We start from the raw sequence: 27,241 nt of genomic DNA, 5'->3' as shown, positions 1-27,241 counted from the left end.
TCGCCGTTGTCCTCTAGACAAGCCATCACTTGCATATACAAGCAGAATTTTTCTGATGGCTACTTAACAAAAAGGCAGTCTTCTTCTTTATTTGCTGTGGAAGAGATCGAAGAAGAGCTACTCAAAACATTGTTGAGATATTGGGATCCCTTAACTATTACAACAAAACCCAAGTGCCGATCATATAGAGTGAATGCACTCAGTGAAATCCAGCTGAAAAGAAACAAAATCATTCAGCATGCATTCAGGAAATGAAATTAAAAGGATAAAATAACCATCAAACAGGCACAAGAAAACAGATTCATAATAGGAACTATGACAACGCACCGAAGAACTTACGGCTCAAGGAAGATCCTCTCCAAAAGGACAGCCACAACCTGAGTTCAGTTTTGTGTACTTTCGGGGTGGCATCCAAGAACTGGCAGAATTGTAACTCCCTTCAGCAAACAGCCATTTCTCATGTCGTTGTACCCTTCATGCCACACATGGTAAGCATGCCAAAAAGAGTGTATCAGTGACCAATGTCTCAACCACTATTGAAGCATCCGTTTATTTTTTCAAATTCCTAGATAACAAAATGCTAGAACAAAATATACAATAACAAAACTGATCGTCAATTTCGTCTGAACAGAAATCAAGCATACATTGGTACGTGGAACACTTGACTTAACCTACTCCTGCTCATCGTCCTACCCACCCTCACCAATGGGCTACCCCAGTTGGTTCATGATGAGAAATTTTGAAAAATTGTATTCTTAATGTCTCAATAGATAATAGGCAGTGAACTTGTTACATGTATTATGAGTAATATGAATAACATGTTGTCTTTTTCTTCTCAAAAGTGTTCAAATATTATTAGGAATGTAGAAGTGCTAAGGACTCAAGAAGATAATTAGACATTAAATTCGAAGGTTGGATTTGCCTAAGAAACATTAAATTCAACACTCAGAAATCGAAAAATAAAAGTCGCAGTAAAGAAATGTAACTAGATTACTACATGTCTATATTTGGAATGTAAACTTAGTACCTCTTCATATCTTCACCATTTGAGACATTGTAGAGTGAAACAAAGGATGGACTGTAGGCAATGGCCTCAAAGGGCGCCTGAGTCCAAGTAATCTTTATTTCCCTGAAACTCTTTCTTTCTCCATTATAACAAACTACAGCGCGGTTATTGTACAACATCAGGATTTCCCCATTACTCAAATACATAATTGGTTCATACACATCACAGCACAGTTCCTTTACACAATCGTACAGTTTTTCGAAAACAAGAACTTTAGTCCAAGACTCTTGGACACCGTATTCCTTCATTATCCACATGTCAAATTTACTACAATCGTCCCCAAACACACACAAATGGAGACAGCCTCCTATCACTTCCAAAAGGAAACAATCCGAAAATTGATTCACGGGTAAGCTAGGGACGGGTAGGGGTCGAAACTGTTCTGTTTCAAAGTCGAAAGAGTGTATAAACTCGGGACTTTTACTACTATATGAAACCCAATGAAGCGCTCCATGCAGAAAAGCATTGAATGGCAACTGATCAATGTCCCCAGGAGCATTTCCAATACTTCTCCACACTCCCGAACCAATGGTGTAAACCTCAGCCTCGGTCCCATTGGTCATTCGCAACACCTTATATTCATTCATCGCGGAGCTAAAACCAAGTCCAACGAAAAAGCAACTATTTCGATTTCGAGTGTTATCAGTATGTGGGATAGTAATATACTCACCTAAAATCGGATTGCACACAAAACAGGGGTAATCTCTATTAGCTCCAGAAAAGCAAAGTAAGCCATTGCATGAGTTTATCAAGCGAAATTCGGGCATGGCCCCGATGGGCAGGCTATTTTTGGGACTAAACCTTATTTTCTCGAGCTGCAAATCAGAACCAGCAGAATCTAGTATATGGGTGAAATCAAGTCTCCTAGATTTTCTTATAGGGGGATAGGTCTTGATCAAGATGCCAATGGGTGATCTTGAAGCGTGGAGACGAGTAAATTCAGGGTCGAAAATTAAAGAAAGCCACTCTTTGCAAACGCACCTGCAATTCAGGAGGGTTTTGATGGACAATACCCTTGAGAGAATCTCCACGATCAAAGCCTTTGGAAGTTGTAGGAATTTGTTGCATCCTTCTCTTTTCTCTTTGTTTTTGCTGCTGATTGCTGCACTGCCTTCTGTTCTTTTCTTTGGATTTCCTTTCTTTTCTCTCGCCATTTTTTGTGTCTGGTATTGGGAAAGTTCCGGAGCACTGGGATATAGTGTTTTTAGAGAAGAACCACCACCTGCATGTTTTGTTGTGGAAACTTTTCTTACCTGCTAAATTGGCACGTATAAACTGCATGTATTTGGCAAATGACAAATGTCAAATGGTAATCAAGAAAGAAGAAATCATCTAATACGTGTACAACGCCCTTAACACACCTAGTTACACATTAGTATAGGTGAGTTTCATTTCTATATGTAGGAATCAAGCACTTTAATTAAGATTGATTATTGCAATGTAAAATAGGTAGGGATGATTTGTATTTATTAGTTATAGGTCTCTTTAATTTTTTTTCTTATAATTAATAATTGATTATTCTCTCTTATACATCTCAAATGGATAAATTTTTTATGTGTCCGAAACACGTCGTGTGGTACATTATGTGTCATAATATACATTACAACAAATTGTTCTTTCAACAAATTAAGGAATTTGCAGCGAGAAATCATTTTTCTCGCTATAAAGCCCTTTTGGCAATATTCTCCGATTCTCACAAAACTAACCCAATTTTGTTCACTAAATTTGTCCTTACTATGGCGAGAAAATTAAGGGAGATGTAGTCAAACTAGGATTTGAGAGGATTTTAAAAGATTTTAAAATCTTAGTGTAGTCAATTAAAAGATTTTAAAGGATTTTGAAATCCATTCAAATCTAGGTGTAGTCAATTAAAAGATTTTAGAATCCTTTAAAATCTAGGTGTAGTCAATTAAACAATTTTAAAGGATTTTAAAATCCATCCAAATCCAAGTGTATTCAAAAAATTAAGATTTTGGAGGATTTCAATAAGTTGTGGATTTTGTGGGATTTAAGATTCTTTAAAAATCCATATGAATTTTGTAGAAGTCTTTAATCCTCTTAAATCCTATCAAATCTATTACTTTTAAAATTCTTTAAAATCCTTTAAAATCTTAGTTTGACTACACCCCCTAAATATTTGGCAATATATATACCCGTTTAAGAATATTTTTTCTTTACTATCACGAAATCTATGTTTTCCATAATTTTCCAGAAGTTTTAAAAGGTGGAAAGACCCTCCAAATCTAGCGTACAAAATGGCTGGTATGTCCCAAGTCAAGGAGTTCTTTCCTAGCTTGTTTTTGTTTCAAGAGAGTTTTCTTAGACCTTTTGATAGATGTTTTTGTTATTCTCTACTATATAAGGCATGCCTAAGCTCTCTACAAGATCACTATATTCAATATACAATACTCAAGTATTAGAGAGAAGAAGAGCTTGAGAGTCTGAGACATGCATTGTCATGGATTCTAGATTTTATCTTTCTTTTACTTTTACTTGAAAATATTTATTTTGCTAGAGCTTAGATGAAGCCCTTAGTATGAATAATCTTTAATTTTAAGGAAAACTAATTACAAAGACTTGAAAACTTTAAATTTTAACGATAAGGACAAAATAAAGGGTAAAGTGAATAGTACTAGGATTGACTTTTTAATGTAAAAATGTGGTTTTTCATTAAAGTGAGTAATACCGAGAGCTTTTCATTAAAGTTCCCTTAATTTTAATTGCCAACCTATTGGGTTTTTGGTCTATTGTTAAATTCTTAATCACCATGTTATCAATCTATTTACATTATCTTTGGAGCTTACAAAGTAGATTACTTGGTAGGAATGCATGAGGCTTGAACCAAAGAGTAGATATTTTCTAAAGTGCCATATAATTAGGAGTTGTAAATTTAGAATATGTAAATGCTCGAAAGAGGTGGATATTTGTCTTATTTGCATGTTCTCTGTTCTTACGCTTAATGAAGTTTTGTGGTTTTCAATATTTAGTACATGAAGTTTTTTTCGTTCCAGAGTCATGCATAAAGTGTTAATTTTGGGACAGTCTCATATATCCGTTAGTCTGGCTGTTAAGTCTCCTATTAACTGATGTCATAGCGCCCATATGGACAATAACTGGGTGCCAGTGTCATTAAAGGGTCCACATGAAAAATTAAAATTTCAACAAAAAAAAAAAAAAAAAAACCAAAATTTTCAAAATTCAAAATTGAGAATATGAACAATTAAAAGTCAAAAAGCAAAAGTGAAAACCACTTTTCACTTAAAGCCCACACCCCCAAAAATCTCGATCCTCCATCTCTGTCCAAAACCTTACCAACTCGTTGTCAATCCACCTCGTCGTCGCTCAACCTCGTCGTCACTCCACCTCGCCGTCGATCCAACTCGCTATCGATCGCACGCCGTTATACGTTGCACACACCTTTGCACATCAAAGAAGGGGAACTGTTTCTGGACAAGGTTGTCATGAAGCCATCGCTAGCAATGGGGTGGCAAAAAAGGAGAATTGAAGTAGCTGAAACACCAGTTTATTGTAAGTAACCCACCATTTTCAAAGCGTAGATAATATGGGCTTAGGTTTTCCGGATTTTTCAATTTTGAATTTTAGGGATTTGTGAGTTCCAATCCCTTTTTTTTTCCTATGGTTTGTGGAATTGTGTTTTGTAGTGGGTTTCCTGCATTGTTAATTGTTTTCAATGTGCATGTGGTTTTGTCTTCATTTGTGGTCTCAATTGCAGTCTTTAAAAAACCATGTATTCATGGTCCCCATGGTTTTGTTTTCACCTTTTTGTCCTCATGGTCCCACAAGTTAGTGTTTTGGGTTAACTTTTTGGGTTTTAAAATCTTTTTCCTTGAATTTGCATGCATGCCTGAATTATTTACCCTTAAAATTAACCACGGTGGGAAGTGGTCTGATAATGCATATATGGGAGGGTTTGAGGTTTGGTTTTATTATGTAGACAAAGACTTCATGTCTTTTTTCCAGATTGATGAAATGGTTAAGGAGTTAGGATATGATGAGTTTATCTTGTATCACTGTAGGATTCCTAAGATGTCTTATATGGAGGGATTAAGGCTTACTGAACGGGACCAAGATGTGGCTAAAATGTGCAAGTATGTTCCAGGGACTAGGGAAATAGAAATGTACCTAGAACTTCTATGTCCGAAGCAAGCTGCCATGAAGAGTGGCATATTAAAAAAGGTGTTACTATATAAGATATTGAGGAATTGAGAGTGGCAATTTCGATTACAAAGGGAAGTGGATCAAAATTGAAGAAGGGTAGAGCAAAAAGGGGTGCTGATCACTTAGAAAAAAGGCTATGTCTTTTGAATGACATAGCCTACAATGGTGATGATGAGCATGAGGCTGAAGCAACTGAGGTAGGACAAGGAAGTGGAGATGAGGTTGAAGATGGTCCTCTCAATGCTGATAATGAATGTGATGAAGGTGATGAAGGTCAAGGATTTGAAGAAGTTAAGGAAGGGCCAGAACTAGAAGCTAATGAAGGTAAAATTTTTAAAACATTTATTTTTGCAATTTTAATTTCAGTATTCAATTATTTTTGCAAAGTTTAGGTTTTTAATAAATATGCATTATTTGTGGCAGTAAATGCAAAAGATGACACTACTGATAATAAGTTTGTGGACAGTAACTATAGTTTGGAAGGTGATGATCATCGTGCAGTAAATGATACGGTTGTAGACATTGTGATTGGAGATGCTGAAAGGGGTGAAGGGGTTGGGAACCAACATCCAGAAGACGTTATTGATGCAAGGGATGTAGAAGATGTTCCACTTGATGATGAGAGAGAAGACTCATATGGCCTACACAGTGTTGATGATTCAGGTTCAAAATGTGATGAGAATGTCATCTACCCTGAGTTCAATGAAGAAATCGATAGGCATGATCCAAATTTTGAAAAAGGGATTGAAGTTCAAAGATGCTGCACAGTTGAGAGAGGCAGTGTGGTCTCACTCCATTAAGCATGGTGCACCTTCTATTAAGCTAAAAATGAATGAGAAATGGAAGATTAGTGCAAAGCGTGAGAAAAACTGTGCATGGAGATTGTATGCTTCTAGGGTGTACATGAAGATTCAATGCAAGTGAAAACTTATGTTGGGAAATATGAATGTCCGAGGATTTGGAGGGAAAATCGTAACTGCAAAGTGACATGGCTTGTGAAGAGGTATAATGCTGCTTTAATGCTTTAGGTTGTTTAATGCTCCATGATGCTGCTTTAATGCTTCAAAGTCTACTGCAAGAGGTCAGAAAAGGAGGAGGAATGTTCCATGATGCTGCTTTAATGCTTTAGGTTGTTTAAGGGTTCATTTTGTTATAGTTGAATATGCCCCTTAGTTTTTTTTTTAAACAACTCTCGGATAGATCTTTAGTGTTTTGGACAGATCTTTGGTGTTTTTGGTACTCTTATTTTGGTTTAGTTGTGTACTTATATGTTGGAAGAACACCTGACCCATTAGTTGTTAAAGTTGTGGTCTTTTGATACTTTCCTGTGAATTGGAGGATGTACAACTTGGAATATTGAATTTTGTTGTGAATTGAAAGTTGTTGACAATTGAACTTTGTTGTGAACCCTTGAAACTTTATTGTGAACTTCGTTGGTAGTTGGTAGTTTAAAGGATGAATTTGCAGATTTAGAATTGAAAGTTTTTTTTTTTTTTTTTTTGGAAAGCGAATTGAAAGTTTGTTTGGAATTAAATTTACAGATTTGGAATAGAAAGTTGTGGTTTTTTCCCTATTTAATTTTATTTATTTTTTCAAAAAATTTTGGCGGGAAAAAAAAAGGAAGGCAGTACACAGTTATGAGTTAAAATTTTGGGTGGAAATTCTTTTTTGAATTTTTAATTTCCACATGGACCCCTTAATGACACATGGCGTCCAGTCATTATCCACATAGGCACTATATCATCAGTTAATGGGAAACTTAACAGTCATACTAACAGATGTATGATACTGTCCCAAAATTAACACTTTAAGTATAACTTTGGGACGAGAAAAAACTTTATATACAAAATGTTGAAAATCACGAAACTTGAGGGTAATAAACTGAGATTTACCCTTAATTATATTGAGAGAGTTTTTAGTGTGCTCGAAACATAAGATGGTACATCATATGTCATTAAATAATGCTGAGACACTTCAAAAATAAAACTTTTCTTCAGCTATATAATGACGCATATTATATCATCCTATATTTCAGACATAATGAAAATTTCTCCTAAATAAGACGCCAATCTTTGAAATCTGAACCTGATACTTCAACTTCTACTTCTACACTTAAACACACCAAACCATTGCATGACGTAAGTAGCCTGGCACGCTCGGTATGCTGGTGTACTGATGGGAAAGTGTAAACAGAAAAACCAAACTTTTATGTATGAAAGTGATATGAAAAAACAAGTGTAGTTGAGTGCGAGATCTGCAAAACTTACGGAGTAGTAAAGTGGTAATTGCCCAAAAGTTAAATTATAACAAGAGCTTTGTAATCCCCTTGTTATCTACAGAAGCAGATCAGTTTCTCTGGTGGCCTCTTTTACCATATGCTTTGGTATCCATAGAAGCAATTTGCCGAAGAATACAAGGTGAGTTTTTTTGCACTCCAACGATTAACCTTCATACAAAAGTAATTGAAGAAGAGCTAGGAACTTGCATCTAAGCATTGAACCCCGTGCCTCCCACCAAATGCTTAACATAATTCTTTTCCTTGTAATTGAAAGTGCTCACCGCGGACGGCACCACCGCCGTGACTCCCTTCAGATATCTTACTGTTGCCTACCCTGAAAATATGACATAAATGAAGGATATAATCAACTTCCCCAACCAAAAAAGCAAAACTAAGAGTTGTAACACAGAAATGCAGCTAACTTACCAGAGAAAAATCATTTGCCTCATTCAGTGAAAAAGAAACAATCATCTCTTACGTGACCAAAGAAAGGTAAACAAACTAAAGCCATCTATATCTAACAAAAAGTTTGCTTTAAGTTTAGGATATGTCACATTTGTCGCGGCCTAGTAAACAGCGCGTATATCATGATATGCAGAACTAGGTATAATTAGTAGAACTCATACGACCTTTTTATGCATGTTTGAAAAATGCAAAAACATAGGTCACGTTTGTCTTAAAAAAGATTTAACTTCGACAGTTCCACAAGTAAAAAGTGAAGACTATAACTTGATCAGTACCTCTCCACCTCTTCTCCTTCTGCAACATCGTAGAGCGAAATAAAGGAGGGACTGTAAGCAATTGCTAAAAAGGGCGATGTAGTCGCTTGAATTGATATCTCCCTGAAGCTCTTAGTTTCTTGATTATAACAAACCACATCCCTATTGTTGAACAACAGCAGGATTTCATCATTATTTAGAAACATAATATGTTCATACGACTGCCAGCTTAGATCCCTGTGATACTTATACAAGCTTTCAAAAACGATGATTTTTGTCCAAGACTCTTGAACACCGTACTCCTTCATAGCCCACATGACCAATTTGAGAGAATCAACACCAATCACACATAAATGGAGACAATCTCCCACCACATTCAATACCAACATATTAGAAAAATGATTCTCTGGTAATCTAGGTAAGGATAGTGATCCGAATTGTTCTCTGTCGAAGTCAAAAGTACTTATGAGATCAGAAACCCAGCACTCGCGGATCAAACATGCTCTATGGTGCAAATGCATAACTGTTTTCCGCTATTGCAAGAAAGTGCAAATATGTTAGGGTTAAGCAAAAGAAGAGCTCCATGCAGAAAAGCATTGAACGGTAAATAATTACAAAACTCCTGAGGGCAATTTCCAATGGTTCTCCATGCTCTTGTACCAATGGTGTATATCTCAGCCACTTCGCTATTGTTCAGTTGCAACACTTCGTACTCATTCGTCACATGGCTAAAACCAAGTCCAACACAAAAGCATTCGTCTCCACTTTGATTGGAAGGTGGAATGGTGATGTACTCACCCAATATTGGCTTGCACACAAACATGTAATAATCTTGATTAGCCTTTCCAGAAAAACAAAGTAGACCGTTACATGAGTTTATCATATAATTATGAAAGCCAGGTCTGGCTCCCTTGGGTGGTAGGTTATTTCGGGAGGGAAACCTAATTTTCTCAAGCCGAAAATCAGAGCCAACACATTGGTCTACATGGGTGAAATAAGCATTCTTTGATCTTCTATGTGGGGGATAGTCCTTGATCAAGATGCCGTTGGGTGATCTTGAAGCATGGAGATGAATAAATTGAAGGTCAGAAATTATAGAAAGCCACTCTTTGCAAACACACCTGCAGTTGAAAACTGTCTTGACAGAGAGCCTTGAGAAAATGTCAGTAACTAAAGCCTGCGGAAGTTGTTCAAATTTGCCAGGATCCCCTTTCTCTTGGTTGCAATCGCTGCTATCTTTGCCACTCTTTTCCTTGGCTTCATGGCATTTCTTTTCTTTTGTCTCAAATTGTAGAGACGTTAGAGAATCAAATTGCAATCGACATGATGTTACAATTTCACTGAAATTCGTTACTCATAATCTCATAAACCATGTGACATACCAACACGGTATTATAAAGTTAACACAAAACTATATATATAACAGATGATGTGCATAAGTTAAGTGAGTTTTCAAAAATATGGTTTTATAAGTTGAAGATCGTAGATGGATGGGCTAAACAAACTTAGATGACAGTGAACCAATCCACAAACGTGCTTTGTGAATTGATTTAAATACAACACAGACAACAGGATTAATGCAAGACACCAGTAATATAAATGAACATAAGAAAGAGAAGAGCAGAAAACGCTTTTATGCCGGAAGTCACCAACACATGGGAAAAAAAAACCTCCGGCAAAAAGCTGCTTCTTTTTTTTTTTTGTTTCTTTATCAGAAAAAGAAGCACATACGTTATTCAAACCTGGTGGGGAGCCGCGCAATACACATACCTTACCAACACGATGCAGTACAATTTTTGAAGCAAGCAAGCAGCTTTTTGTCTCCTTTTGATCGCACACCACTGAACGCGGAGTAAGAATCTTTGCGCACATACAAAATGGAAGATATAATCTGCTAGATTTGAAGAGTTTCACTCAAAGAATTTTTCTAATCTCACACTCAATTCAACGGAATGCGAAGTGTGTCAGTAATTGATGGAAAACCAGATTCTTGTAGTAAACGTGATCCTAATGAAAAGGAGGACTAGGGTTTGTAAATTGTTTCTCAACTTGAACACATAGTAATTTGATTCACATCCTAAAAATGCATTTAAAACTGATCTCACAATTTTTAAGAGAGTCCAATTAAAAACAAAATATTCCCCTTGGTTTGGACTTTGGACTTGTAATTAACCATATTAAAAAGATTAGCCGCAAATCCAATGCTCAGAAAATAATTAGAGGGTTGTAATTAGCATTTGGACATGAATTAAAAGATTTATAACAAAAGATATAGACTTCAAACACATTCGGATGCGGTCCATAGGCAAGGCAAACAAGGCATGCACCTTAGGTCTCACTTTAAAGTAGGCCTCATATGGCAAACAAGGCATGTGCCTTGAGTCCCACTTTAAATTAAACCTCATAATTACCTTTATCTTAACCCTTGGAGTAAGTTCTACCCCTTCTATTCCTTCCCCCCCCCCCCAAAAAAAAAAAAAACCCCCAAAAAAAAAAAGAAAAAAAAATCATTACAACCGTTGTTCTAAAATGGAGTTAAGTCTTAAAACTTTTATATATATATATATATATATATATATATATATATATATATATATTAAAAAATAAAAAAATAAAAAGGCCAGATTTAGGCAAAGGTTAGTAGTGGAGCCCACATGTAAGTGTGGAAAACGGGATGTGAAGCCCAGTAGCCCAAGACCCACGCTCGGATGCGTTGGCACGCACCAGGCGAACCTCACCCATGTGGGCATGTCCCCCTCTTGTCGATCGCAACAATGAGCCCAACAACTCTTTTTTCTGATCCAACGGCCCTAAACCCTAAAAAAATTATTTAATTCAAAATTCACCCAAATTTAGTGATTTTTTAATATTTGTTGGAATCTAAATATTTTTTAGGTTAAAATGTTCATGAAATTAAATTAGAATAGTATACATAATTATTATTATTTTTTCAATTACTTAAAAAAAATTAGCCCAAATTTATTTTTTAATAACTTCAGACTAAAAATTTTAAGCCATTAGAACAGAAAAGCTAAATTAAAACCTAAATTTTCAGGGCTAAAAATGTTAGGTTTTACTTTAAGGGTTGAAGATGGTCTTAGAATTTCATCATTCATCGTATTCTAGAAAGACGAAAAACGAATCTCTTATTCTCATAAATTGGATCTGATGTACTTCAAATTTATATTGTTGTGAAAAAAAAAAAAAAATCATATTAAGATAACTTAATTAGGAATGCTCCATTTCATTTTTGTCTTAGGCACCAGCATGCTTTGGGACGGGCCTGATCACGCTGCCCTCTGGTCTATAGAAGCATGGCTAAATTACATTTTTGGTCTTTGCTGAGGACAGAAGGTGAATGCCTTTGCATCCAAGCATCGTCGACAAATCTCATGGAGAAATCATGTAGGTCCAGTTCTCGAATTCAAATCCGGCTGAAATAGCAAACAAAAATTGGCAAACGGAGAAAGTAGCAACAGAAATAAGATCAAGAAAACAGAAAGTGATGTAAGAACGAACGGACGCAAGAAATAGATTGATGTATGAGCTGTGACAACTCACAGAAGAATTTGTGGCGCTAGGAACAGGCCTTTCATGCCTAAAATCGGAGCCAAAACATTGTTCTAATTGGATGAAATAAACTTTATTTGATGTTATTAGCAGGGCATATGACTTGATCAAGACGCCTGCAGGTGATCTTGAAGCTCGGAGATGAGTAAACTGATGGTCAGAAATTATCGAAAGCCACTCTTTGTTCACGCACCTGCAGTTGAAGACGGTCTTGACATAGAGCCTTGAGAGATTGTCCGTGACTAAAGCCTGCGGAAGGTATATATGTGCAGTACACAGTAAGGAGAGATATTTTTCCTCGCATAGCGTTACAAATTCACTCAAATTTCCGTAAACTACAAACAGGTGATGTGCGTATGTCTTGTGGTTTTTTTAAGTTCACATAAATTAATACACAGTGATGTTATAGCCGACCGCAACTCCTAATAAAAAAGGAATTTCAATTAAAGAGATTAACAGAAAAAACAATGCACAGAAAATAATAAGAGGGTTTTGATTAGCATTTAGACAAGAAAAAAATGTTAGGAAGATCAACTTCTTAGACCATTTTTTATAAACAGATGTGACAAAAGGTTTCAATGATGCTCCTCTCCAGTCTATAGATGCGTGCCTAAATAACGAAAAGAAGCCTTTTTGGTCTTTGCTGAGGAACAGAAGGTAACTTTGCTTTTGCATCGAAGCTTTGTTGACGAATCTCTGCAGAAATCATGCAGTCCAAGGCCTAGTATTCAAATCCGGCTGAAACAGAAAATGAAAAATTGGCAAACCGAGAGAGTAGCAACATAAAATAGATAGTTCAAGAAACAGAAAGTGATGTAAGAACAAACACGCGCAAGAATTAGATCTATGTATGAGCTATGACAACTCACAGGGGAATGCTAGAACTGGAGTTCTGTTTGGTGGACTTGTGGGGTGGCATGCTAGAACCGGCGCAATCAGAACCCCCTTCAGCTAACCGCTTGTTGAGTAGTTTCTTAGCTGTGCCTACCCTGCATATCATATAGTGATCATGATTCAGGAAAAAGTAAATTAGTAGAGAATGTCTTAGCTCCTTCGGAAAACTCACGCACACTGTAATATTCATACTTAAAAAGTAAATTAGTAGAGAATTTCTTTCCCATTTCAATGAATCAATAGCCAATTACCGTAGCATCAGCAAGTGGCAAGCATATTTTCAACATGTTACGCGTAAGTTAACATGTGTTTTAGGGAAGGCAATAGACTACGTCGTTTTAGTGTCAAATCCATTAAACTTCTTAAAGAAGTGTTTCGCGATTACTGTAGCACAAATGAGATAATTCAATTAAAGAAACAGAAAGGCTCTACATTGCTCTGTAATTCATCAAGAAATTAGACACACACACAGATACTATAGTACTAACCGTTTGTCATTTTTTACTGGAGTTTACGTACGTTAAAAGCTTATCATCTATCTATTACACACTACCGCCTCCTCAAAATTTGGAGAGATATAATCGAAGAACTTAAGATCTATATGTTTTAAAATGCAATACAATCTACAAAACATCAACTTCCGCAATTAAAAACCAGAACTAAAAGTTAACAGAGAAATGCAGCTAAATCTAGGCATGCAAATCTCTTAGGAACGATTACAGTACCTTTTCACCTCCTCTCCTTTTGAAGCAAAATACAGAGAAACAAAGCTTGGACTGTAAGCATATGCACGAAAATCTGACTGAGTTCGAGCAATTCTAGTTTCCCTCAGATTCTTTCTATTTGGATCGTAACAAACCACAATCCAATCATTGTACGACATCAGGATTTCCCCATTGCTTAAAAATATCAGTGGTTCATACAGGTCACAGCTGCGTTCCCTCAGATACAAGTTTTCGACCACAAGAGTTTTAGTCCAGGAGTCCTGGACACCATACTCTTTCATAACCCACATGTCAAATTGTCTAGGATCGTCACCATACACGCATATGAAGAGACAATCTCCCACCACTCCCAACTTCAAACAATCTGCAAATTCCTTCTCCCATTTTGTGAAGCAGCTAGCTGCAGGTAGTATTTGAACTGCTCTCTTTCAAGGCTGAAAGATCGTATAAACTGTGAATACCTAGTACTCTCGGAAACCCAGTGAAGAGCTCCGTGCAGAAACACATTGAATGATAAGCAAACATAGTCCCAAGGTGCATTCTCAATGCTTCTGCAAACTCCCGTACCAATGGTGGATATCTCAGTCTCATATAAGTTGTCAGGTGAGGACGATTCACACTCAGGATAAAATGTTTGCAACACCTTGTACTCATTCGTCGCCGCACTAAAACCAAGTCCAACAAAATTCCAGACTGCCTACCATTATTAGCAGGCGGAAAAGCTATGTATCCGCCCAAAATTGGGTTGCACACATACAAGGGACCATATTTTCCAGGTCCAGACAAACAAGGCAAACCGTTGCACGAGTTTATCACCTTAAAATCGGAAATGGGCAGACTATTTTTCAGGGTAAACCTCATTTTCTCGATCCCCCAATGAGAATCGGCGTGTTCGTCTATCCAGGTATAATCCAGTTTCCTTGATTTGGTTTTAGGGGGTGTGGTCTTGATCAAGATGCCGGGAGTGGGCGATCTCCAGAGGCAGAGATGGGAGCATAGCGGGTCAGTAATTAGTGAAAGCCAGGGTTTGCAAACGAACCTGCAGTTGGAGAGGGTCTTGAAGTTAAGCCTTGAGAAAATTTCCATGACTAAAGCCTGTGGGAGTTGATGAAATTTGCAAAGAGGTCCTTCGGGTTGCGGCCATTCTTCTCCTAATCATGCTTCGCCGCCGATCAGCGGCGTGATTGCCACTCTTTTCCTATGATTCATTTTGTGGGTTTTAGGTTTCGGAAGGAAATTGGAGAGTTTGAAAGAGAACGAGAAGCGAATTTATGGAAAACCCGGAAAATCACGAAGGAAGAGATTTTGGCGGCAAATTTTCCCGCGTGAAATCCAATTTTGGTCTGCGGAAAAGGCGCCAAAAATTGGATAAAAAGTGGGCTGGGCCCGGATGATTAGAATAGGCCCAATAGGGCATGGCCTTCAACATGATTTCTTTGCGTTTGTCGGGAAATTAAGTTAAAACTCAAAAGAAACCTTCTGAGTCAAACAATTACATACAAGTTAGTAGCAATGAACTTACATTAACAAAAGTATTTAACAAAGCAAGTTATGACTGCCATTTTCATCGATGGAGGCGGAGTTATCCTGAAGAATTTTCAAGAGGAACCAGTGCTGGAGCATCGTAGACACATCGGGAACCCATTACCGCTGAAAACATAACCCAAGTGCTCATTGCATAGAGCACACGGAGCCCCTGCCCTCCAAGTGAAATCCGGCTGAAAAGAGATTGTCTAGGAAAGACACAGTAACTACCATCAGATGGATTCGAGAAAACAAAATGTGATCGCTAAGAAAATAGACTGATGAACTATGAGGACTCACGTTCGCAGAGGAATTCGTGCTTGTTGGAAGACTTGCTTCGAAAGAAGGCCAGACACGGCCCGAGTTAAGTTTTGTAGACTTGTGGTGTTGCATCTCAGAGGCAGAATCATAACTCCCTTCACGAGGAAGATCAGAACTCTCTTCAGCAGGAAGATTGTCACGTTTCCTACAGCCTTGCACCCTGCATATCATATAGTAAGCATGCCAAAATGAGTTGATATAATTCCCGACAAATGTCTCAGACTCCTCCCTAAACATCCATGTATCGTACAAATTTATGGAGTACAATAGTTCTGCTTTTGCTGATAACCATTGCCACTATGTTTTGATATGTGAAAAAAAAAAAGATCATCTCGAATTTAACAAAAGAAAATGAACAAAACACATAACAAAAGGCTCTGTCATAAACCGCCTGAAGAGAACTGATCGGCGATAGAGATTGGAGTTATATCAAAACAATTCAAAATGCAGAGATATTGACAGAAGTTAAGTTGCGATAGATTTCCATATTTTCAAATATTCAAGGCCTGGATCGTATTTCCGAACATACACATCAACTTCCACAAATTGAAAGCAAATAAGAAGTTGTAAACTTGTAACCGAAAAATGCAATTAAATCTATGCATGTATAAGTGAAGAAAAATTGCAGTACCTCTTCACCTCCTCTGCCCTTGAAACATTATAGAGTGAAACAAAGCATGGACAGTAACCAATTGCATGAAACTGATTTCGGGTCTGAGTAATTCTAGTTTCTCTGAGACTCGTCCTTTTCTGGTTATAGCAAACCACAGCCCAATCATTGTAAGACATTACAATTTCCCCATTTCTCAAAAACACCATGGGTTCATACAAATCGCAACTAAGTTCTCTCGGATACAAGTTTTCGATAACAAGAGTTTTAGTCCAAGTCTCTCGGACACCATACTCCTTCATAACCCACATAACAAATTTACTAGAATCGTCCCCAAACACACACAAAACAAGACAACCTTCCAACACTCCCAACTTCAAACAGTCTGAAAATTGCTTCTCCAGCGGTCCAAAGTAGCTAGGTGGGGCAACTGCCTGAAACTGTTCCCTTTCAAAGTTGAAGGAATTTATCAGCTCAGAAACATCGCTACCACGAGAAACCCAATGCAGAGCTCCATGAAGATAAGCATTGAAGGGCAACTGACAACCAAGGCTCCCAGAAGCAGTTCCAATGCTTCTCCAAACCCCCGTACCAATGGTGTATATCTCAGCCTCATAGCTGCACTTATCATTGCTGATCGGTTCAGTCAACGGAACAAACGTTTGCAACACCTTATACTCACTAGTCCCAACACTAAATCCAAGTCCAACAGAGGTAAAATTAGGCCTAGCCCTATCGCTCCGTGGCACGGTGATGAACTCACCCAAAATTGGATTGCAGACATACAAAAGGTCCCCTCTTTCGGGTCCGGACAAGCAAACTAAACCATTGCAAGAGTTTATCAGATTAAATTCAGAAATGGGCAGGCTAAATTTGGGGGTAAACCTCAGTTTTTCGTAGCGAAAGCGAGAACCGGAGGATTCCTCAATCCGGGTAAAATCGAGCCTTCTTGTTATGCTTTTGGGGGGAAAAGTTTTGATCAGTATGCCAATGGGGGATCGTGAAGTGCAGAGAAGGGAAAATTGAGGGTCGGAAATTAGAGTAAGCCAGGATTTGCAAACGCACCTGCAGTCGAAGAGGGCTTGGATGGGGAGCCTTGAGAGGATGTCCATGACTATAGACCGCTGGAGGAGTTGAAATTTGGAGGGAAGTCTGGGCGGCTGCCATTGCCGTCGTTCTTGTTGGTGGTTGTTGGTCGTTGGCGGCTGTGGTGTATCTGCTGCTGCTGCTCTTTTGTTTGGATTCGTGGGGTTTTGCCCTTTCCTTCCTCTCGGCATTTTTTATTTCCGGCGGCGGAGGGAAATGAGAAGGCAATTGGCCGCGAAGGTGAGAAGTGTTGTAACACAAGCAAGATGACTAAACCAAAACAATCACACAAAGATATGAACAACGGAAACTCACTTTATTAATTAATAAAGGATTACAAAAGAACTCACATTAATCTTCACATTAGTTCTCTTGCCTCTCAAGTCTCTCAAATTCACACACCCTAATGTTAAGGTTTACACATATTTATACTAGACAACCTAGCCACAAACCTAATCCTAAACTAAGTTAGAATCCAAACACCACCTGGAAACTTGCGTCCAAGTTTCCTATACTCATTACAACTAGGATTCCTACTTTAGTTAGGAATACAATTCCAATTTTATACCAAATCCAACAATCTCCACCTTGGTAAGAAATTCCATCAGAGACCTCATATGCTTCCGTCACTCCACCATTGTCAAGTTTCAAACTTGTCTAACATGCACCAAATCCAAGCAATGCTTGAACTTTGATACACCAACTACCTTTGTTAACATATCAGCAGGATTATCAGCCGTAGCAATCTTCTTAACACGAATCTCACCTTCAGCTATAATCTCTCGAACAAAATGATATCGCACATCTATATGTTTGGTCCTCGCATGATGTACTTGATACTTTGCCAAGTAAATGGCACTTTGACTATCACAATACACATCCAACTTGTATTGATTTACACCCAAATCTTCTATCAAACCAAGTGTCCAAATGGCCTCCTTAATAGCCTCAGCCATCGCCATATATTCAACTTCTGTGGTTGATAAAGCAACGGTTGGTTGTAGTATTGATCTCCAACATATAGGACCTTTCGCCATAGTGAATACATACCCTGTGGTAGACCTTCTTTTGTCTAAATCACTAGCAAAATCAGAGTCCACATAACCAATGGAGAACTTATCCATTTCTCCGTCATTCTGTTCAAAACAAATTCCTGTATTCCTTGTTCCATGAAGATATCTCAGTATCCATTTAGCAGCATCCCAATGCATTTTTCCAGGATTATGCATAAACCTACTTACAATTCCCACTACATGAGCAATATCGGGCCGAGTACATACCATAGCGTACATCAACCCTCCAACCAAACTGGAATAAGGAACATCTTTCATCCTAGCTTTTTCTTCATCACGCTTAGGGCATAGTTGAGTGCTCAACTTAAAATGAGGAGCAAAAGGTGTACTCACATATTTGGTTTCCTCACTAATGCCAAACTTGTGTAGCAGTTTTTCCAAGTACTGTTTCTGCGATAAATACACCAATCCCTCCTTCCTGTTTCGAGTGATCTTCATCCCCAAAATCTTCCTTGCTTCACCAAGATCTTTCATCTTAAACTCTTTCTCCATCTGACATTTGAGCTTTGTAATTTCGGTTATATCACTAGAGGCAATAAGCATATCATCCACATAAATTAATAAGTAGACATATGTACCTTCACTTAATTTCTTGTGATACACGCAATGGTCGTAATGACTTCTAGTGTAGTCCTGATCCTTCATAAACTTATCAAACCTCAAATACCATTGCCTCGATGATTGCTTTAAACCATACAGTGACTTGTTGAGCTTGCAGACTAGACCTTCTTTTCCTTGTTCTTCATAACCTTCAGGTTGCCTTATGTAAATCTCTTCAGACAGATTTCCATGTAAAAAAGCAGTTTTTACATCTAACTGGACTAACTCAAGATCAAATTGTGCCACTAATGCAAGTAGAATTCGAATGGATGAGTGTTTCACTACAGGAGAAAAGATTTCGTTATAATCTACTCCTTCCTTCTGAGCATAACCTTTAGCCACTAGTCTGGCTTTGAACCTTACTGGACTTGCATGATCTATTCCATCTTTCTTTGCATATACCCACTTGCACCCAATGGCCTTCCTTCCTTTAGGCAACTCCACCAATTCCCAAGTTTTATTCTTCTTGAGTGACAACATCTCGTTATCCATAGCTTCATGTCAATGCTTTGCTTCTCCACTACTCGCTGCTTTAGTAAAACTTGTAGGGATATCAACTTCGATTACTGGTAACGCGTATGCCATACATGCAACACAATCTTTGAATCTGGCAGGAAGCACAACATCTCTTCTTCCTCTCCTCTTGGCAATGCATTCTTCTTGAATATCGTCAACCGCAACTTCTTCGTCTTGTCTTTCTTCTTGGTCGTCCCTATTTTGTTCATCATTCTCAATGCTTGATTTTTTAGAATTATCTGTTGATAGCTCCACCTCATGGACAACATTCCTGTCCTCTCTAAGTTTCATATGGGATTCATTAAACGTCACATCTCTACTCACTACTACCTTCTTGAGTTCTGTGCTCCACAACCTGAATCCCTTGACGCCACTATTGAACCCTAAAAAGATAGCTTTCCTTGCTCTTGGATCCAGTTTGTTTTCTTTCACGTGGTAGTAAGCATCACACCCAAAAACCCTTAGTCTTTCATAGTCTTAAGCTATTTTTCCTGACCATAACTCCATTGGAGTCTTACCATTTAAAGCTGCAGAAGGTAGACGATTCAAAATATGGCATGCATAATTTAATGCTTCTGCCCAAAATCTTTTATGCAATTTTGCTTGTCAAAGCATACATCTTACCTTTTCTAGCAATGTTCGATTCAACCTCTCTGTAATGCCATTTTGTTGGGGAGTTTCTCTAACACTAAAGTGACGAGTAATACCTTCCTTTTTGCATATCTTGAAGAAGGGATCAGAAGTATATTCCCCGCCATTATCACTTCTTAAGACTTTCAACTTCTTGCCAGTCTTCTTTTCAACCATGTTTTTCCATTCCAAAAAAATATTCAACACCTCATGTTTGTGCTTCATCGTATAAATCCATGATCTCCGTGAGTAATCATCAATAAAGGACACAAACCATCTCTTCCCTCCTAAAGATTCATTCTTTGCAGGTCCCTATGAAGGAAAAATTTTGTCCTAGCTAAGAACATGCATGAACATTTGAATACATAGGCATACTAATAACACTTTAAAGTAGGCATGCATTCAAAAACAATTCATAAAACCCATGACTTTCAAAGCCTATTATATGGTGAACCATAAGACTCTTTAACAATATTAAAGAGAATAAGAATTTAGAGATTCTTTACCCTTGAAGCTCATCCTTGATTACACAAGGGATTCACCCAAGTGGAGGGCCTTCAAGTCACCTCCTTGCTCCTTAGATCTTCCTTGTGATTTCCTCCCTTTTAGTGCTCCTTTTCTTCTTTGAGGATTTGAGGATTTGTTCTCCAAAAACACCAAAGGTTTGGTGTCTCTAAGTCTCCACACCAAAGATGTAGTGTGAAGATGAAATGGATGACTTAGGGAAGAAAAAGATTGCTAGATGTTCCTCCCCTAAGTGGCCGGCCTCTATGTAGAAAATGAGAGAATAAGTTTCACCCAAATTCCATTAGAAAACCCTAATTTGAAACAAAGCTATAATGTTGATTTTATACTTCATTTCATGTGAGTGGCAAACTTGTAATTAATACAAGTTTGCTCCCCCTCACCCTTATGGCCGAAAATATGTTGTTATTGGGCTTAATTGCCCATTTTGTTTTAGTTGTCATACAACTTAAACATAATGGGCCTTGTGGACCAAAACGTTTTTGTGCCCCGAAGCCCAAAACTAACTTAAACGCCCAATACGAACGTTTCGTATAATTAATTAACTATTTAATTAATCTTGACCATTCTTCAATTAAACCATTTAATTGCTTATCCATTTCATATAATTTCTTCACTTATATCCTTACTCGGTGTACGATCCATTAGGTTCCAATTAGCGAGGTAGTGGGCGATGTTACTCTTAACGATCGATTGTGAATTGAAACCACATTTCAATTCTCCCTTAAAATTAGTGTTTGCTAATCTTTAGGGCTTCCACAAACCATGGGTGACGCCTAGCAGCATGTCATGGTTACCCAAGCTAAGTAGAAGTGGTTGGAGAACCTATCCAGTTACAACTACAATGCAATACGGTCCTTCTCTAATACAATACTTTTAATCACATTGTTTAATTGATAGTTTGTTTCATGTCTACTATCCAATGTGATATTTCTCTATATGATTCAATTGAATAAGATTTGGAACAACCTTCCTTAGTCATATTCATATGCTTTGGCCAAAGACTCTCGAATCATATCTTAGAGTATTCTCCTTCCACCATGGAAGGTTAGAGATCCCTTGTTGTGCATTCATATGCCTACATGACTAGATAGCTTGACCCCAACAATGCCGTGGACACTCCAATGGAATGTCGTTGACATAATCAAAGATCAAGGACCTAACCATTAGACATCAATGATGCCTCAGGTCAAAGGATTACTTTGCATATTGCAACTATTGAGTTCTCACATGACATGTATGTTCAAACTCTCGTTTGATCGTTGTTCAGTGTACTCGATTACTCTTTCGAGCACCTATGTGTTTGCCTTAGTGTCCAACACCAAATGACTTGAGACTAGTTCATATTCACGCTTGAGTCGACATAACACATACTAACCTTAGCGGATTGTCAATGCCCAATTGGCAATCCTATGGCTAGGAACGTTTTAGGAATGAACATAAGAGAAAGGTCTCGTTAATTTAACTAACTTAAATCACTTTGTCTCTTAGATCAAATACATTCATTGGATTCCCTTATTGCTTAAACCAAGATACTATAAATAGTGATTAACAATAAGCTTTGCCCTCTATTAAACATATAAAAGTTTAACACAATAAGTATTCCAAAAAGCTATTACATCAAATGAGTGGCTTTGTGGGCATACTTCCAACAATCTCCCACTTGCACTCAAAGCCATCTTCCCATGTATCTAATACCCATCTTTTCCATATGACGGTCAAGTTGGATTTGAGACATTAGCTTCGTTAGTGGATCTGCTACGTTATCGGCTGAAGCAACTTTGAGGATGTTAACTTTCCCCTCGGCAGCATATCTTCTAATGATATTAAAGCGCCTATCAAAATGCTTGTTCTTTTGATGTGCCCTGGGTTCCTTGGCTTGAGCTATCGCCCCACTATTATCACAGTACAAAGTTACTGGTGATGTAATGGTTGGAACCACTCCAAGTTCAGTGATGAACTTCTTCATCCAGAACGCTTCTTTGCCGGCTTCAGCTGCAGCGACATATTCAGCCTCTGTCGTGGAATCAGCAATTACACTTTGTTTCTTGCTTTTCCAGCTGACAGCCCCACCATTGAGAGTGAATACATATCCGGAGTTAGAACTTCTATCATCGACGTCAGATTGGAAATCTGCGTCTGTATAGCCTTCCACTCGCAACTCTGTCGCTCCTCCATAAATGAGGAACATGTCCTTAGTTCTTCTTAAGTACTTAAGGACCGTCTTGACAGCTGCCCAGTGTTCTGATCCTAGGTTAGATTGATATCGACTAGTAATGCTCACAACATATGCGATATCAGGCCTTGTGCATATCATGGCATACATTAGACTTCCTATGGCGGAAGCATAAGGAATCATATTCATATGCCGTATCTCTTCAGGGGTCTTAGGTCCCATGGACTTAGAAAGATGAATTCCATGTCCTACAGGAAGAATACCTTTCTTAGATTGCTCCATCTGGAACCTACTTAGCACCTTATCAATGTACATTGATTGGGATAATCCAATTAATTTTCTGGATCTATCACGATAGAGCTTTATCCCAAGTACATAAGATGCATCTCCTAAATCTTTCATGTGGAAGGTTTTGGACAACCACACTTTTACAGAAGAAAGTACTGCAGTGTCATTCCCGAATAGTAATATGTCATCTACATATAACACTAGGAATACAACTGCTTCCCCAACGACTTTTTGATAAACACAATTGTCGTCTTCGTTTTGAGTAAAACCAAACGATTTGATTTCAGTATCAAAACGAATGTTCCAGCTCCTGGAGGCTTGCTTAAGTCCATAAATGGACCTTTGAAGCTTGCATACCTTAGTCTTTTCAGACTTGGACACGAAACCTTCGGGTTGAGCCATATAAAGCTCTTCCTCTAGGTAGCCGTTCAGAAAGGCTGTCTTCACGTCCATTTGCCAGATTTCATAATCATGGTACGCAGCTATAGCAAGCAAAATCCGAATGGACTTAATCATGGCTACAGGAGAAAAGGTTTCTTCATAGTCAATCCCTTCTCTTTGCCTGTAACCCTTGGCTACTAGTCTAGCCTTATAAGTCTCCACGTTCCCATCAACGCCTATTTTCCTCTTGAAGATCCATTTGTTTCCAACAGGTACTATACCTTCTGGAGGGTCTACAAGAGTCCAGACTTGATTTTGATACATGGAATCCATCTCGGATTTCATGGCCTATTGCCATCTCTTTGAATCAATGTCGGACATTGCTTCAGTGTAGTCTCTAGGGTCTTCCTTTGTGTCATTGTCACCTAGAAGGTACAATTCCCCAAAGTCTTTGTCTAAGCCATACCTCCTAGGTGGCTTATTAACCCGTTCAGATCTACGTGGAGCTAGGGGTTCAGGAACAGGGTTGTCAACATGTCGTGTGCTTGTTTGTGGTTCATCATTAATCTCATTAATTTCCATCTTTTTACTTATAGTTCCTTTGAGAACAAATTCGTCCTCTAGAAACTTAGCAGTTCTGGCGACAAAGACTTTCTGGTCGTCAGGATGGTAGAACTCATATCCCATAGTTTCTCTAGGATATCCCACAAAATAGCACCTTACTGATCTCGCTTCAAGCTTAGTAGCTTCAAGCTTCTTGACATATGCTTCACAACCCCAAATCTTAATGTGATTAAGACTTGGCTTTCTTCCATGCCATATCTCATAGGGCGTTTGTGAAACTGATTTGGAAGGTACTCTATTAAGCAAGTAAGCTGCTGTATATAGAACGTATCCCCAGAATGTTACTGGCAGATCAGCGGAACTCATCATAGAACGAACCATGTTCATCAAGGTTCGATTTCTCCTTTCAGAAACTCCATTAAGTTGTGGAGTTCCCGGTGGAGTCCACTGTGATATTATTCCACACTCTTTGAGATAATCTAGGAATTCATTACTCAGATATTCACCCCCTCGATCTGATCTTAGGATCTTTATCTGTTTCCCAGTTTGCTTCTCAACTTCATTCTTGAATTCTTTGAACCTTTCAAAGGATTCTGACTTGTACTTCATAAGATACACATAGCCAAACCGAGAGTGATCGTCGGTGAATGTGATATAGTATGAGAAGTCTCCTCTCGACGTAGTAGACATAGGTCCACATACGTCAGTGTGGATTAACCCTAGAATTTCAGTGGCACGCTCTCCTTTCCCAGTGAATGGAGATTTGGTCATCTTCCCTTTCAAGCAACATTCACAAGTACCCATCTGGTCATTACCTAACGGGCGGAAATATCCGTCTTTCGACATCTTGCGAATCTTATCAAGGTTCACATGTCCAAGTTTAAGATGCCACATCTTTTCTTGATTAACTTCTTCTCTAGCCCTTTTGGGTTTTGAGGTATTCCCGCTTTCAATACAGTGCAAACCACTATTCGTCTCTTGGTGAAAAAGTCCCTCTATCATATTACCATGAGAGATAACACGACCGTTCAAGTATAAAGTGCAACTCATTTTGTCAAACAATACTGAGTGCCCATCTCGTAAAAGTTTAGAGATAGAAATCAAATTCTTTATACATGAAGGAAAATATAAACAATTTTTAAGTTCCAAGACTTCCCCAGAGGGTAGTTTAAGCATATAGGTGCCTATTGCTTTTGCAGAGATTTTAGTGCCGTTCCCAACTCGCACAACTATCTCCCCATTGTGCAGTGTCTTGCTCTCTGCTAGTCCCTGCATCGTATTACAGATATGTTGACTAGCGCCTGAATCAAATATCCAGGAATTGGAGCTCACTGTAAAAGCACTTTCTATGACCGAAATAGTCTCTTCAAAAGTTCGTGTCATAAGGCTCGCAATGCGCACCCTGTATTTCTTCTTCCAACGTTCATCCTTTCCACAATGAAAGCATGTTCCTTTGGATTTCTTTGCCTTCTTCTTATGTAACCTCTTCCTTGTTTTTGCATTCTCACTCCCACTGTCCTTTTTGAAACATTTTTCAAATTTACAGCACATGTCAATCATCTTGTTAAAAGTATGATCGAATCTATTCACTTTATAGTTTACAATAAACTTAGTGAAATCATCCGAGAGATATGCAAGGAAAAAGTCTTAGGCCATTTTGTCAAGTATAATGGTGGGTAGTATTTTAGGCATGTCGTTAACTACATAACATAACAGAAATCATATTAGATTGTTGATTAACTACTTGATTGGGTCTTGAATCAAATAGTACCACCCGCTATTTTTGGCAAATTCCATATCCCTCAATAGAATCCGAGAGTTATGTTGAACTCTTAGCGGGGTATGGGAGACTCACCATTACCAAGCCCACCTCACGATGATACGATGTTGGTTAGCAAAAATAATGATGAGAGAATAACGCTTTACTCATTTACAACGTTTGTAATTACCCATCTTGTTTGGCCTCTAGAGAATGTTGCCTCACGATGATACGATGTTGGCACCATTGCACTTAGTTAAGTTATTCCCACCATGCTTAGTTCGTGTAGGGGTTCAAGAATAACCTCACGATGATACGATGTTGGCTATCCTCGTTGCCTACACTTACCTCATCATATGTTTATGGACTCCTCCTGAGTGTAAGCATGCACTTTGTACTCCCCCATGATAGGGTGAAGCCGGTGTACAAGTCACAAACGATTGGAGCCCACCACGGTGGAAGGCCTACGAAGAAATGTTCAAAACACCTCTCGTTTACCAACTTAATATTCGTTTGTTGAGGGAGTAGTTTTGGGCTACATCAAAACATTTTAATCATATTAAAAGAACATGGCCCTATCATAACTATTGGTCCAAGTTAATATGAATTAGTAGCATATAATACTCCCACTGTTTCGTTGAAACAAGCGAGACTATATGGAACTACTAACGAACGCATTGCATCCTCATATGGACTATATAGTCATATTAGGTTTTAGGATGATTATGAACCGTTTGATTTGATCCAACACGAGCCTTGTGTTGGACCTTGGGTTTAAGGTAGATAGTTGTTGATTTTAGTTACGCGTTTAATCCAATTAAACCGTTATTTCCTATTGGGCGTTGGACCCAACTATTCCAATTTGCATACATATAAACAAAGAGGAATACATGAAATAATAAGAAGGGCTTATGCCCTTTTACAACACAAATAATGGGCTTATGCCCTTTACAACAAATTGAAGGACTTATGCCCAATACAACAACTTGAATTAATCAAATTACATTCAAATCTACATAACTTAAAACCCAAGCATTCATAATGTAAATCGGCCAATCACATAGCTCAATTATCGAGGCCTTTGGTTCATAATCACCCTTTTCTTAATTAACTAAATTAACTAAGAAAGCAACTTTAAACAATTGGTTTTTGGATCCATAGAATTGATTTAAATGGAACTAAATATAATGAAAATCCAATTCTCATTAAAGAGACAAAACAATTTTTGTTCTCATTTTATTTGGGCCATTTTGCAAAACACAAACTTTTGGGCCAAAATTCAAATATACAAAAGTATCAACATTTTATATAATTGCACAAAAGTACCCCACTTGAGGGGTGGCCGGCCATCATTGAGATTTTTGATAAAAAAAAATTTTGTAAGTGGATTTTGGTGGGTGAGATTAAAGATGGTGGGGATGGTTTGAAAAGAAAATATATCTTTGACATAATTAAAGCCATTTAATCATTTCTCACCAATAATCATCACCCATCAATTAATAATCAAAACTTTATGAAAAACAAAAAACTTTTGAATCAAAACTTCAAAAATTTTTGTTCTTGGCAAGAACTTCAAGAACATTGAAGAACACTCATGAAAACTCATAATAGCTCCATGAATGTTTTCACTTACCAAAACTCAATTTTTCACAACTCAAAAGAGGGTTAATATCCTAGGGTACTTAGGGGTTCCAAAAAGCACATTAAAACCATTTTAACAAGGCTAACAAGAACCCAAAAACTCACCCTTTGGATTT

At 38.0% G+C, this 27,241-nt stretch overlaps 2 protein-coding genes and 3 pseudogenes across 4 annotated transcripts; 1 reads left to right on the top strand and 4 right to left on the bottom strand.

The window, feature by feature from the left end:
- Nucleotides 1-342: 342 nt before the first annotated feature.
- On the bottom strand, nt 343-2,220 carry LOC137736166 (F-box protein At3g07870-like). Its single transcript, XM_068475491.2, has 2 exons — nt 1,028-2,220; nt 343-472 (listed from the first exon to the last, which is right to left on the bottom strand). Exons 1-2 carry the CDS (start codon nt 2,218-2,220, stop codon nt 343-345), a joined length of 1,323 nt encoding a protein of 440 aa, XP_068331592.2.
- A 2,893-nt stretch (nt 2,221-5,113) lies between these two features.
- LOC148691914 (uncharacterized) lies at nt 5,114-6,273 on the top strand (annotated as a pseudogene).
- A 1,983-nt stretch (nt 6,274-8,256) lies between these two features.
- LOC148691913 (F-box protein At3g07870-like) lies at nt 8,257-12,521 on the bottom strand (annotated as a pseudogene).
- LOC137736165 (F-box protein At3g07870-like) lies at nt 12,216-14,586 on the bottom strand (annotated as a pseudogene). Its single transcript, XR_015954582.1, has 3 exons — nt 13,432-14,586; nt 12,682-12,801; nt 12,216-12,550 (listed from the first exon to the last, which is right to left on the bottom strand). The product of XR_015954582.1 is annotated as an F-box protein At3g07870-like (transcript).
- Nucleotides 14,587-14,862: 276 nt separating this feature from the next.
- Nucleotides 14,863-17,291, bottom strand: LOC137738190 (F-box protein At3g07870-like). Of its 2 annotated transcripts, none has more exons than XM_068477820.2 (3): nt 15,908-17,291; nt 15,256-15,436; nt 14,863-15,149 (listed from the first exon to the last, which is right to left on the bottom strand). In XM_068477820.2, exons 1-3 carry the CDS (start codon nt 17,161-17,163, stop codon nt 15,030-15,032), a joined length of 1,557 nt encoding a protein of 518 aa, XP_068333921.1. In that variant the 5' UTR covers nt 17,164-17,291; the 3' UTR covers nt 14,863-15,029. The 2 variants fall into 2 exon arrangements, with proteins under 2 accessions (XP_068333921.1, XP_068333920.1); XM_068477819.2 differs by having other exon boundaries at nt 14,863-15,164; nt 15,908-17,280.
- Nucleotides 17,292-27,241: the final 9,950 nt, after the last annotated feature.

This window comes from Pyrus communis, chromosome 13, assembly GCF_041283825.1.
Source record: "Pyrus communis isolate YQ-2024b chromosome 13, ASM4128382v1, whole genome shotgun sequence".
Lineage (NCBI taxonomy): Eukaryota > Viridiplantae > Streptophyta > Magnoliopsida > Rosales > Rosaceae > Pyrus > Pyrus communis.
This window is presented reverse-complemented; position numbering and strand designations above follow the sequence as displayed.

Coding starts and splice junctions, on each gene's coding strand:
- LOC137736166 (XM_068475491.2), bottom strand. CDS start 2,220: ATGGCGAGAGAAAAGAAAGGAAATCCAAAGAAAAGAACAGAAGGCAGT. Junction 473..1,027: donor AATGGTGAAGATATGAAGAG/GTACTAAGTTTA, acceptor TGTGGCATGAAG/GGTACAACGACATGAGAAAT.
- LOC137738190 (XM_068477819.2), bottom strand. CDS start 17,163: ATGCCGAGAGGAAGGAAAGGGCAAAACCCCACGAATCCAAACAAAAGA. Junction 15,437..15,907: donor AGGGCAGAGGAGGTGAAGAG/GTACTGCAATTT, acceptor TATGATATGCAG/GGTGCAAGGCTGTAGGAAAC. Junction 15,165..15,255: donor GCACGAATTCCTCTGCGAAC/GTGAGTCCTCAT, acceptor TGTCTTTCCTAG/ACAATCTCTTTTCAGCCGGA.